General features: G+C 45.4%; 1 protein-coding gene across 1 annotated transcript in view; it reads left to right on the top strand.

Annotated features, from left to right (window-relative positions):
* Window positions 1-794: 794 nt before the first annotated feature.
* Window positions 795-14079, top strand: part of LOC109467501 (scaffold attachment factor B2-like) — a 14395-nt gene continuing 1110 nt past the window's right edge. Inside the window, exons 1-12 of the mRNA XM_019765514.1 lie at window positions 795-962; window positions 3595-3697; window positions 4146-4300; window positions 5202-5558; window positions 7397-7474; window positions 8135-8177; window positions 9519-10032; window positions 10787-10842; window positions 11253-11359; window positions 11803-11952; window positions 12582-12834; window positions 13244-14075. Coding sequence (XP_019621073.1) covers window positions 843-962; window positions 3595-3697; window positions 4146-4300; window positions 5202-5558; window positions 7397-7474; window positions 8135-8177; window positions 9519-10032; window positions 10787-10842; window positions 11253-11359; window positions 11803-11952; window positions 12582-12834; window positions 13244-14075 — 2768 coding nt within the window. The 5' untranslated portion in view covers window positions 795-842. The remainder of the gene's footprint in view (window positions 963-3594; window positions 3698-4145; window positions 4301-5201; window positions 5559-7396; window positions 7475-8134; window positions 8178-9518; window positions 10033-10786; window positions 10843-11252; window positions 11360-11802; window positions 11953-12581; window positions 12835-13243; window positions 14076-14079) is intronic.

A 14079-nucleotide genomic window follows, 5' to 3' on the forward strand; every position in this document is an offset into this window, starting at 1 on the left:
CATTGCCCGAGCATGATTCTGGATAAAACACGGTTCTGGATGGACATGTGTGGACTAACCAGAACCGTGTCTGAGCATGGTTTTGAATGAAACATGGTTCTGGAATCTGGATACGTGTGAACTATCCAGAACAGTGCCTGAGCATGGTTCTGGATAAAGCACAGTTCTGGACATGTTTGGACTATCCAGAACTGTGCCTAAGCATGGTTCTGGATAAAGCACGGTTCTGGATACATGGACTATCCAGAACAGTGCCTGAGCATGGTTCTGGATAATAAAAGCACGGTTCTGGATACAACAGGAGGCGTGCACACGCCACACATCTGCTTGGCGTTCAGACTGATCAAGCATGCATCTCACAAACACGTTCCAACCACACAACACAATTTGTACCCGGTTTTTCACAACTCTCACACGCACGTAAGGATCTCTACCATCGCTAACACAACCCTGAACTGCTCCAGAAATAACCACGGGTGACCAAAGACCTTCTTGAACGCCAAGATCTTGCCAAGACTTCTTCCAAACGCCTTTCTTCTCTGGATAAGATTTTCGCGATCGTCTTGGGGCTTTGTGACCTTTACAGGACGAGTCCATTCGAATTTAGGGAGACTCTTCATTTAAACATATTTTAACACAATGTTATCGCTGTATTCGTGAAGAAATTATTCACAAAGATTTCATAGTTTTTAGTATTAAAGTTTTTAATATTAGGATTATTATAAGATTTAATTTATTTTATTATAATATTTCACCCTTTTGCCTTTAGATATGGTACGCTCTGACACCGCACAGACCCCTGGGAGTGAACATCCGGGACATTTCTTCTCACAGACGATAAAATGGCGATTGAGAAGAAAAAACTCAGCGACCTTCGAGTGGTCGATTTGAGGGAAGAACTGGAAAAAAGAGGCCTCGAAAAGGGAGGGACAAAGCCAGTACTAATAGAGAGATTAAAGAAGGTAAGGTTTGTGCTATTTTCACAGTATTTGCGGACTTAAATTCAGCTGAAAGGTGAGTTTTTTCTGGAGAGAGATGTCCAAAAATGGCGGCCGCTTTGTTTCTTTACACCAGCGTGGGTTGGGTCTCTGAAAAAAAAAAATCGCGATCGGAGAAGTTATCTGTATTCTGATCACCCACATTTTGTGCACTGGAGTTTACAGAGATTATTTGGGTCGCTGGTGATTAGATTTCAGTTGCAGAAGCGTTGTTTTTGCGGCAAAAATTTGGGAGCTAATTTTGTGGGAAATAAACATTCTATTCGTGGCGCGAATTGTGCCCACGTGATCAGATATGGCCGCACATGGCACTGATTCTTCTGTTTGCACAAATTATAAAAACATCACAGGGGTCCGCTTGTGTTTGTATATGCCTATAAATACTATAAAGTATAATGCCTTCCAAATGCAGATGAGGGCGTTTTCCAGTACGAAAAAAGGATAGGGTCGCTTGTTTCTTGTGCGATCCCAAATAGAAAATTGCAAATTAAAGAGAAAGTCTCACTTTATAAACAAATTCATGCCAGGGGGCTAAATAAATTCCGGCAACATAGGACATGATAAAAATAGTAAACAGTAAAAACGACCATTCCTTTGCTTGGTAGGATGTTCTCATGTGATGGAAATAATTTATACAGGACATTGAAACTCCCTCCAGGCTATGAAAGATATGGTGGTTAGATCCCCATACAGCAGTTAATTTCTTGGCAAGTTTTTCATGCGCACATCCAAAGCTTTGAAGCGTACAGGTTCTCCAGTGCACCTGTTCCAAAACATGAATTTTGGCCCTGCTAGCATTTGTTACGGAGCATCTGGAGCTAGGACACTGATATAATTTGCCATGTTCATTTGCAATAAACTTTTACTTGATTCAGCCTTCTCAAAAAAATTTAGAGTAGGTGGCTGATAAGAAAAAGTAGCAGACGAGCCACGAAGTGGGAGGGTCCTTGGGGCCTCCCCCGGAGAAAATCGTAAAAATTAGACCCCTAAACATCGTTTTTGGTACATTCTGAGCATCTTTTTTGGCAATCTTATGGCTCCAAAATTTACTGTTCGTGCACGGGAAAAGGCTGTATTAAAATTGTTTGCCACTCGTGGCCAGACGATTTTGCCGATCGTACTATTACGCGCGGTCCTTGCGCCCGGCCACAACAATACAGAAAAATAAAGAAAGCATATTTAGATGTCAATTTGATCGAAAACATAATCATTGGGATGTGAAAAAATGTCACAGGTTCGCTTTTTGGAAGTTTTGTTTTTGTTTTGACGGTTTAATTCTAGCGGGGTGCGGTCCAAAAATGTCCTATGGAAATTCACCCTGCGTCCCGGTACACTGACTTCCGGGTTCCTTGAACAAGAATATTACGAGAAAAAGACCAAAAATCGGCGTAGAGAAATATATATCTTCCCGAAAATTCTTTTAATTATGCATTTCTTTAATAGGATGTTGCTAAATAGTCGTAGAAAAAACGTAGAAAGCAGCGTAAATGTGTCACCGACGAAGAAAAATATTCCCGCGCTGCGTGCTGCTAGCCACATTGCTTATCCAATCAGAACGCAGGTCATGTGAGGTGAACCAATCAGAGCGTAGATCGCGCAGTGCTACTTACTTATTCATGACAAGATGGCGCCTGAAATCTCCTGTTTCTGTACAGCGATGCGGAGTGTGCGTTTTTTATTCCGGGGTTTTCTTAGTTTTGACGCTGATTTTGGCTCGCCGTGATTACGCTACAAATGCCACACTAGTGGAGACAACAGATGAGTGATCATTTTACGATCGACAAGAACTTTTGATGAATGAAACAGCTGTGAAATCTCGCTGATGGCGATTTGTTTTTGAAAATTTGTCTCTGTGTATGAAAGATATGAACAAGCTTCTGTACATGTCTTGATATTTTTTGACGTGATTTTTACTAGTTATTTGTAGCAGGAATGTTACTAGTGCCGGGAGAAGTTGGGAAGGTAGCGGCTTGATAAATTTTCGTGAGCAACGAGTTTACGAAGCAAGTTCCGCCTAGCTCGAGCGATACAGCTCCGCGGATACAATTCGAGCCCCGAACAAGACCCTCCCCCCGTAAAGTTTCTGCCGCTCTGGCCGCTCGTAGAAGCAAACGCTGACTCGTGCACTAGAAATCTGCACAAGAAGATAAGAAAGAAGCAGTTTTCAGATCCAGAAAGCTAGCAGAAATTTGTCTGAAGTTCGTCGGATGAAATGAGCCGGTGGAATTTGAGGGAAAATGTAACGGAGACTACATTGTTTTTCTGAAAATTTAAACGAAAGTAGCTGGCGCAAAAATTTGAGTAGGCGGCGATTTTCGCCGGTAGCCGGCTTGTTTTGAGAAGGCTGTGATTGCAGCCTTAAACGTGTTATGATCTATTTGGGATTGCACAAGAAACATTGAGAAAGACACAGAACACTGAAAGTCTGAAACCCTTCCACTCTACCTACCCAGGCTAGCCAGGATGAAGGTATTTAACACGACTTTCCTCACTTCCCTTAGGTGAAAATGAGTATGCCAGAACGATCATGATTGTGGGCATGAAAAGGAAACCAAACCAAGCACTGACTGAAACTTTTCCCTCCCCTCCCACCCAGGCTATCCAGGATGAAGGTGGAGACCCAAATGAGATTGAAGTTGAGGCTGGAGACAAGCTGGCGTCGGCCAAGAAGGCAGCAGGAGCCAGAAGAACACCTGTCCGTAAGTAACTGCCAGAAATCTATTTATTTCATCATAAAATGGCTGGGTAGCCCATTCAGCTAGTAGAAGCTGCCTTCCAAATTTACACAGGACAAGACATGATTATATTTAAGTCGTTCAAGTCGTTCGGTGTAATATAGCTAGCTGCCGCCGCGCCGCCTGCCCGTGAAGCTGGTGTGTTACGCCAAAGGGCGGTTATACCGGCTATATCGATACAGATACAGATTTAGTCAAGCAACAAATGGTGGACAACTGTCAAATAAAATCTGATGCATCAAACAAAAGCATGTCCGAAAGTCAAAGTCAGATTGTACAGCTGTAATGTTCCAGTGTAGTACTATCCTTTTAATCCAAAAACCAACAAATTGGTTCGGTGTGGCCAGATGAATACATAGATGAATGTAAAGGAACTGACTACATGTGTCCCCCCCCTCCCCCCACCATTTAGGTCGTACAAAGAAAGAAGAGCAAGAGCAGAGCACAGAAGAACCTGCAGAAGAAGGGATGGACACGGAGACAGCTGACCTTCCAGACAGCCTGTCTCTCAAGGACGAACCCATGGACGACCTTGACGTCCTGGATGAGGACGACTCCTTGGACCAGGTACGACCTTCAGGATAGCACTATGTCCTTCAGGACAGCACTGTAACCTTCAGGACAGCACTATGACCTTAGCACAGTGCTGTGTCCTTTTGGGCAGTGCTGTATCCTTTGGGACAGAACTGTGACCTTCTGGACAGCACTATGACATTTAGAACAGCAATGTGACCTTCAGGATAGGTGCTGATGTGTCAGTCCTGTGTCGTTATTTTATAGTCTTGCTAACTTATGTGCAAGTTAAAATCCCATGCATGCCAATGTCTAGATGCCAATGAACAGTACAATTCCTTGTGGAATTACCTGATCGTTGTTGCAAATATAGGTTTAGTGGTTTTGAATTCTTCACCTCTCAAAGAAGGGGTGAAACTTGCTGTGTGTTCTCAGGACATTTCTATCCCGCCTCAACTGAACTGTTCTGCTGTTCCTGCTGATTTCCACTAGATAAGCTTACTGCTGTCTGCTGTGTTAGATGCTGCCCGTTCAACGTGCAATATATATGACATTTATTACAATAATTTGTTAACAACAGTACAAATCAGAAAGATATGTTGATAAAGGTTAGATATCCAGGTGATAAGATGTGCCAAAAAGCAGCTACTCAAGCAGTTCCAAAATCTCTTTCCAGTTGCTTGAGTAACTGCTTTTTGGCAAATCAGAAAGACCTAATGCAATCTAGTTAGATCAATGCCAGATGCTGGTAGTTCAACCCACAGAATCGCTTGGAATAGATGTTAGATAAGAAAAAGAGTAAAACATAAGTGCAATACCCAATTCCATCCTCCCTATCAATGCTAGAAGTTGGGCATGGCTGCTACATTACGGTGGGGGAGGGGGGTTGTGTTAGTTGGTGGTTTCCATGGTGATGGGTGGTTTCCATAGTGACGGATGTTGTGCAATAAAGCAGGAGATGGATACGATCGACGACCTCGGGGAGGAAGACGGTGAGTCGGAATCGGAGGAAACGTCGGCAGGGCTGAATGGAGAGGAGGACCAGAAGGTCCAGGAGGGGGAGACTGCTGCGGATGCGGTTGCCATGGAAACCGGCGACGCCCCGGAGACGGTTGCCACGGTGACAACAGATGGAGAGGAAGGGAAGGGGGAGGTTTCTGCGGCAGAGAGCGCGGATGTACCGAGTTCTGGAGCTGCAGAAGCGACAGGCGAGACTCCGCAGACAGACGCAGCAGCAGCTGCAGGGGAACTGCAGGCAGGGGGCGCTGCTGCACCAGACACGGAGATGGACGCAGCCAGCCTGGTGGACAAGGTAAAGCCAGCTCTGCAGTACCACCCAGGGCCTGCAGGGGCCGCTTCTGCACATACTATAGTGTCCTTGTTAGAAGTCAAGTCAACAGAATAGACATACAAGGCTACCATTTCTGATAGAAAAAAAATTATTTTCAAAATATGCCTCAGGCAGCCTTCCCCATACCTTAGAGCTTCCCCAGTCCCACTATAGAAGTGAGCATGTAGGTAACAGGTAGGAACACCTGGTGCGAGGGAAAGACAACACCTGTTCTCACCTGGGGTGAAAAGGACTCACAGGTACGGGGATCAAACCCAGGTTTGTCAGCTCATGGGAATTGAACCATGGTCTCTCTGGTTATGGACTAGACTTTGTTCCTGGCTTTGCAACAATGAGGAAAAGAACGAGGGAATGGAATGAAGTATAAGGACAATCTTGTTAAGGTTTTTGTCTGTGACGCTGTTTTGTGTTCAGTACGAATGTTTGAGCATTTCAGACTTCTACAGTTAAACATTGCTTTTAGTTACATACAGAGTTGCTTAAATGTTGACTGTTTCTTAACTACCTGGTTTCCTTTTCTTTCCATTTCTGTCAGCTGATGCCTTGTTATATCCAGAACCGTGCTTTATTCAGAACCATGCTCAGGCGCAGTTCTGGATAGTCCACATGTATCCAGAACCGTCTTATCCAGAGCTATGCTCAGACACGGTTCTGGATAGTTCATGTGGATCCAGAACTGTGACTGGCACAAATGTACAGAACCGTGCCTGATCCTAACCCTAACCCATTCAGGCATAGAACTAGGTAGGCACGGTTCTGGGTACAGTAGAGACTATCCAGAACCGTGCCTGATCCTAACCCTAACCCATTCAGGCATAGAACTAGGTAGGCACAGTTCTGGATACAGTATGCCTCAACTGTTTTTTGTTGAAATTGATAACTAAGAAACTCTGTTCCCTGGAAGTTTTTTTTTCAAGACGCAGTCACTTGGATAAAAGTCATAACATGCTACATGTAAACTGATTTTTGAGAGTTTTATGAAGCATTTCCATGTTCTTTTTGTGTTGACATGTTGTTTGAAATGTTGTATGATCTTCACTTTATGCCAATGCCAATAATATGCCCACTAGCTTCAGATTTGTATCACTATTCTTAGGACTACATCAATTTTCTTGCAATTTAAGGTACAAGAGTTGTAATAGATACTTGTGAGTTGGACAGCCATAGCTGTCATTCACAGCCAAGCTGAGGAATGAGTAATTGACGGTAACCGATAAAAAGTATTATGCACTAACAGTATAAAGATTTTATGTGCTGTTTCTATACACAGAAAAGTGCATACCAACAAGCTGTTGCATAGCGTATAACTTGAAAATCTTTGATTTCAGTTAATGTTACAGATAAACTTTTATTTGAATGTGAGTTGTTTCACGATATCAGAAGTGGTTGGAAGAGCAGGAATGGTCTGCTTTAAGGTTCTGTGTTAAAATTCAGCATGGTGCAGGTAAAATTTGTCTGGTGCAGGTAATTTTCAACAAGTATTCCCAGTCCTGGTAACAGTTGTATATATATGTATGTATACTGCTATCAGGTGTTTGAAATACTTGTTTTCTGTATTCAAAATTCTAATATTATAATATAAAAGTTGTCAGGGTTCTGTGTTTTGTGTGCAGGTTTTATAAATGATACAGGAGAAGACATTTTTTATTTATTTCCAGCACTAAGACTTGTTGTAACTGTGTAGAGTTAAAACTTTGATCCAACTCAAAAAGTTCTCTCACCTAGAGCTTTCGACCAGTCACTCTAAACATGTAACTACCAACACAGGTGAACTTTCATGATTGTTTGTTTGTGTTTAGGTTCTAAACGAGACGGGAGAAGCCGCAGACGACGTCGCCCTGTCGGCCGAACAAGAGGAGGAACTACTCACCGAGGACGTGAGTCAGGCCGCCATTTTCTCCCATGATCCTCTTGTGCTGACCTTTGAACCTTGTGCCTCCATTTTCCCATGATCCTGACCTTTGAACCCCTGTGATTTCTTCCCTAGTAAAGCCTACTTAATCTTTTAGATGAAGTCACTGAGTTATATTTTTCATAACATAAAATGCCTGGGATTTTGTAGAAAGAATTGCCATTATTGTTTTGTATCATTTTGTTACTTCCTTTTAGTGCTAACCAATAGCTTTAATAGATTTGTGATGTTGACTTCTTTCATGATTTGTATTATTTTGCATATCATATTGTTACCATTTATTTCATGCTGTAGATATTTAGTGAGATATTTTTGCACATTCAGATTTGTTCCTTGTTCTTTCTTTCTTTTGTTTTCCCTGGAATACTTTGCTGGACTTTTTACGTTGTTGAAGCTTTTCTGTGCTTTGTTCTGCTTTTGTTGTTGTCTTATGTTTTTATGATTGAATTTTTGACATTTTGGTAACCCCTATGTTGTTATAACCACCATCTTTGAATGTTGAGTACAAAGTTGTCATACCTGAAACTGTACTAGGCTGACAGTGATGTTGGTGTTTTGTTTTTTTGTTTGATCAAGAGTTGGTTTTCTTGAATTTCGTGTAACTGAAGTCATCTGACTTTTTCAGGAGGTGGGAGAGGGGGAGGCAGAAACCCCTGCAGACCAGAAAGGTAACCCCAGTGTCCTTAGATGACCCCCGTGTCCTTAGGTAACCCCCATGTCCTTAGGTGAAGCTAGCGCCCTTACTGTAGGTCACCACAGGTTTAATACAGCCGACCATCAAAGTTACTGTGAATAGGTAATAATAAAAGTAGTAATAATATTAAGCCAACCCTGTCAGGGCAGCTGCAAGAAAGCTTGTTCCTCCACATCTCTCCGTTTCCATGGTGATGTCGTCTCCATAGCGATGCAAGGACCGTTGCCATGACAACAGCCACTGCCACGTCCTCCGTGGTGACTGCCACGCCCGTGGAGACAACCTTGTTGTTACCTTGGAGATGATCTTGTCATGTTGAGAACTACGGGAGATGCCACCATGACATTGAGCAGAGCCAGACGAGGTTTGCTGGGGAGGAACTCGGGTGAGGACTTTGCGGGACGTTTTCAGGACGCTGAAGGCTGTTTTCAGTGGAAAAGGGCCACCGAAGACTGGCCAGAAGACAAGACTTTGAGGGGGGGCTTCCTTTGGGGGGTAAGAAGATCACCAGAAGGACTTTTAAGAAGAGTTACAAGAGGAAGAGGAAGAGTTACAAAAAAAGGACAGGACATCCTACAATTTAGTACAAATGGCAATATTTCTGTACGGAAGAAAAAACTTTTGTGGCTCGGAGGCAACATGAAGACATCGAAGATCACCAAAGGGACTTTGAGAAGAGGACTGGACATCCTACAAATGGCAGTGTTTCCTGTCTAGAAGAAAAAAGTGCTCGGGGAAGGCTGGAGTTGAAGAGAGATTTGCTCTGCTTGGAAAAAAGTCACAGGCCAACAGCATCGGGTAGACTCTCCTGGCAGCACCATGGCAACTGTCACCGTGGCAACGATGGAACACTGGTCACCGTGGCAACACCGGAACACCATGGCAACGCTGGACCAGGTTACAGAGGACTGAAGAGAAGGGGGAGGGGGGCAGTTGTGTCTGAATGTGAGGAGCAAGCTTTCTGCAGCGGAGGGGAGGGACCCTGACAGGGCTGCAGGTTAAAGGGTAAAGTTCACGGGCTACAGGTTAAAGGGTAAAGTTCACAGGTTAAAGTTCACACAGTATTGCAAAGTTGACGGACACAGTATGCCCCGCTCTGTAAGTGCAGTATTGTCCCTACTGTCCCTTGCTGTAACTACAGTCGTATCTGAAGGTAAGTGCACATAGTGAGCTAGCTCTGGTTGTAAGGAATTGACTTGATTTTTCTTAAAGAAGTTTTTGAGCAGGCCTAAGACAGAAGTTGTGGCCGTGCTCGGCAGCTCAGGTATCTCCATGTGGGTCTCACACCATTTAATATCCATTCACTTGTCTTTAGAGAAAGAAGGTAGCAACAAGAACACAGCAGCAGCACCCAAGCCGGAGCCCAGCGCCCAGCCAGCCAAGCCTGCCGCCACGGGGGCAAAGGTCGTCGCCCCCGGAGACGCCCCCGTTCCGTTCCCGCTGACCTCCAAGGACCTGCTGGAGATGCACGCGTTGCCGGCGGCAACCAAAGACGAGGAGGAGAACATCTCGCTGGTGGTCCACGCCGACGACCAGATGATCGCCGACCTTGACGCCGACCTTCTGGACATGCCCAAGGACGCCGAGTCCTCCGCGGACGCTGCTCCGGCCACCGAGGAGCCTGGGAAGACTCAGGAGAAGGCCGAGGAAGCTTCTAAGGAGGCTCCCAAGGAAGGAGACGGGGCTAAGAAGGCGGAGGAGGAGGGGAAAGCGCCCGAGGAGGCTGGGAAGAAAGCGGCAGAGGCAGGAGGAGGAGAGAAGAACAAAGAAAGCTCGTCGTCGTCGGCCAAGAAAAGCCCGTCGGGCGTTTCGAGCGTGAGGACTCGGAGGTTTGTGCCGCTTGTGGTAATGCTTGCTTACATTGATGGTGAAAATTCAGTCAGTTCCTCCCTTTTTATCCATGTACCCATCTATAATAGTTGCTCCCGTACTCAGAACTTAAATTTTAAGAGCTATTTTTGTAACGAAAAGAACCGCCCGACAGGAAGGTGCGAAGTCCATCTCAACTTTGACCCTCGACCCTGTATAGTGACCTCTGACCTGCCAGGGGTGCCCTTGGCGAAGGTCGACGACGTGTGGTGCCCCGTTGCCATGGTAGCATGCCAAGGGTCGGACCTGGTGGCTGTTAGATTCATCGAACTCAACTTGTGCCATTTTCCTCCATCTAACACTTAGAACCAACTTCTTATAAACACGCCCCCGTTTAGCCAAGGAGCTCATAGATAATCTTAGACTTAACGGCAGTTTCTTAGGCGACTCTGAAGACGTTGGCTGCTCGTTTGATCACAAGAGAAACCCTTAAAGATAAAACCGTCATCCTGTCTCTCTCTCTGCTCATTCTGCTCAAGTAATCACAGAAATATCTTAGAACCAGACAACTTAATGTTTCAGTAATCAAACCCGGTAACCAGCCAAGCGGTGCGTACAACGGTTACAACCCCACACTAAATAAAAGATTTCCAACATGGTTTTCTCACCCCACTCAGTCCTGTTAATCGCGGCAGGTAAAAAAAGCGGTTTTGCGCGCGAAGCTCGTGCCAGTCCCTCCTGCTCACATGTTGCCTTCCCTTCTCTCCTGAACAGCGCCAGTGGGAAGGACACCAAAGATGCAAAAGCACCGCCAGGCAAGGATGAGAAGGGTAAGAGGAAAATGCATTACTAGATAAAAGTAGCCTTGCTGACTAACTGGTTGCAGTTATCTTCCATGTAGACTTGTTTAGAGGTGTTTGCTGTGGTAAAGTGTGTTCCAGATACGTATGATGTTAATTTTAGTGTCCTCTGCTGTGATTTAGCCTCCTATTTTGTCTCATACGAACCACTTACATGTTTTGGGTTACGTTAAGTTAAATGTTGTACCCATTTGGGAAGCATTCACAGGGAAGCTTGTTCCATAGAGATGTAGGTCTGGGAAAGAAGATTTCAGTATGGAACTGAGAAATGGAGTATTATATTCTATACCTGATTCATATGCTGTCTTTAAGTTCTGGTGAGAACTTTTAAGTGTTAAAACACTGAGGGTTAAATTGTTGATGATTGCCTGTTGTTCCAGCCCGGCACGGCAGTTCCAGCTCCAGTAGTAAGAACCTGTGGGTGAGCGGACTTTCCTCCACAACTCGAGCCACAGACCTCAAGGCAGCCTTCAGCAAGTACGGCAAGGTGAGACCTAGGGGGTCCTGCTTTACTCACATCTGAAAACACGGTGTCCTATGGGGTCTTTGTTGTGGGGTAAAATGTTCAGCAGGAATGACCAGTGTATCCTATGGGGTCTTTGTTGTGAGGAAAATGTTCATCAGTATAGACCAGCATATCCTATGGGGTCTTTGTTATGGAAATTGTTCATCAGTAATAGCCAGTATATCCTATGGGACCTTTGTTAGGAAGGTGTTCACAAATTTGTAAAACAAAATAACTTAATAAGCAAGGAACTGATGTTTCAGATATTATCATTAACTGAGAATGCTATGTAGAGAATAATCTTGCTCAATCACTGACAAAAAGTGGTGGATGGTATCTAAACACTAAACTTTTCAGATGATCTATTTTGTATCACAATGTTCTATCTGGATGTCTAACCTTCATGTATGTTGGCCCATGTGCAGGTGGTGGGAGCCAAAGTGGTGACCAACGCGCGCAGCCCAGGTGCCCGATGCTACGGGTTTGTGACTATGTCGTCCAGTGAAGAAGCTGCCCGCTGCATCACACACCTCCACCGTACTGAGCTGCATGGGCGCATGATCTCTGTCGAGAGGGTGAGTTTTAGTCCATAGTTTTGTAGATTGTTAAGCCACCTTATATGTTACCGTAATGTTTTGTCATGTCTTGTCAGCAGGGCAAGCCCTTTGTAATAGCCACTGGCTAGTTACGCTGTCCTGGCTGTGAGGGTTGAACAGCCAAATAAATAAAGCTAACAGTATGTGTAGTCCAGGGACCAAGAGTTTGGGAGTTTGAATCCCGGCTGTTGTCGCGCACCCGACATGTACACTTAATATAAAAGGTCACACTCTTTAGGATAGGACATAACCTGTGAAATTGTGTGCTTGTTGAAAAGAGATAGGGGAATTTCACCACTACAAATACTGTACATAGTGTCTGTCTTCTCTGTGAGTGTCACAACCAGTGGAAGATTAGCTTTTCAGTGAGCTAAAACTGGATAACCTTATCACTGTTTCCTCACAGCTGTGTATTTAGAAACAACAGCACCCCAGCATACGACTGAAATGTTCTGAAAAACAAGATGCTCAAGTAAAAACCTACACTGCTACAGATATAAGGTGCAAAGCCCTAATACATGTGTACCTACATATGTATAATAAAACTTCTATGTTCAAACCAGTAAACACAAGTGTAAACTAAAATTTCCTTCTTGTGTTCCTTCCAGGCTAAGAACGACCCTTCCAGTTCCTCCAAGAAACCTCCAGAGAAGAAGGAGCCCGAGAAACGAGACCTTCGGTCCAGCTCTGCCCGGAAACCTTCGGCCGACGCCCGGAAACCGGCACCCAAGACGCACGAGAAGGACAAGAAGGAGCCGGAGAAGAAACCGGAAGATAAGAAAGATGAGAAGGAGGAGAAGAAGGAGGAGGACAAACGCTCAGGGTCTCAGAGCCGCCGTAGTACAGGAGACAAGGCACCAGGTAAAATAGACGTCTCTACTTGTACTTGTACATGTTCAAGTCTTCTCATCTTCTCAAATATAGATGTCTGCATTACCTTAGATGCTATGGATGCTTGAATATTAAAACTTACTCTTATAGTTCAACTTAAATTGTACTGTCAATTTCTGATATTTTTCAAAATATGCCTGTAACTGCATTCTTTCTTGTGTATCTCATTACCTGGATGTGATGACATAAATAAGCTTACTCCTGTTTAAATGTAAATTGTACAGTAGGGTTTTAGAAGCATGCTCTTCTTTGTGTTACTATGTGTGTGTTATTCATTAGTTTTCAAAATCAATCCAGTAGCTTAGTAACTGTGTTCTTCTATCTCATTACCTGGATGTTTTATTTTCATGGACCTAACAATTTTGTTGTTCCTTGGCAGCTTCAAAGGACAAGGAGTCTGCGGATAAGGAAGGAGCAGACAAGGACGGGAAGGAAGGAACGCGGACAGTCGTGATGGACAAGAAGAAGGGAGAACCTGTCGTCACAGTCAAAGACTCCAACAAGCGCGACTCCAAGTCCAAGGAGAAGGACGGTCAGCAGCCGCGGAAAGGCAGCAAGGAGAAGCAGGGCGAGATTCTGTCGTTCGATAAGATTAAAGAGCAGAGGGAGCGAGAGCGTCAGAGACAACGAGAGCGCGAGCTAAGAGAGATGGAGCGTCGACGCGTGGAACGGGAGCGACGGGAGAGGGAACGACAGCGTGAGATCATCCAGCGGGAGCGTGAGGAACGAGAGAGACTGCAGAGGGAGAGGGAGCGGCTCCAGCGCGAGAGAGAGCGACTGGAACGAGAGAAGCAGGAGAGAGAGCGGCTGGAGAGGGAGAGGATGCGGATCGAGCGGGAACGAGCGCGAGAACAGGAGAGGATCGCCCGGGAGCGCGAGGAAACGCGGCGGCTGCAGCTCCAGCTGGAGGAGGAACGCAGGCAGCTGAAACGGGCGCTCGAGGCGCCCCGCGAGCGAGACACGTACTGGAGCGAGCCCAAGAGACAATACGAGGGCGAGTTCCACCGTGGTGCACCCGAAACAAACCGCTTCAACGACTACGATAACCGGGAGCGCGGCGGCGCCGGCTACACACGTGACGTCGACCACCGCTCGGCCGCGCCGCCGCCCGGCCCGTACGAACGCCGGGTGGAGCGGTACGATCGCCGTGACAACGCCCAGCGCCGTGACGACCAGCCTCGCTACAACGACGCTCCCCGGGACGTCCCACCGTCC

This window comes from Branchiostoma belcheri, unplaced genomic scaffold (assembly GCF_001625305.1).
Source record: "Branchiostoma belcheri isolate BF01 breed outbred unplaced genomic scaffold, Haploidv18h27 scaffold180, whole genome shotgun sequence".
In the NCBI taxonomy this organism is placed as follows: domain Eukaryota; kingdom Metazoa; phylum Chordata; class Leptocardii; order Amphioxiformes; family Branchiostomatidae; genus Branchiostoma; species Branchiostoma belcheri.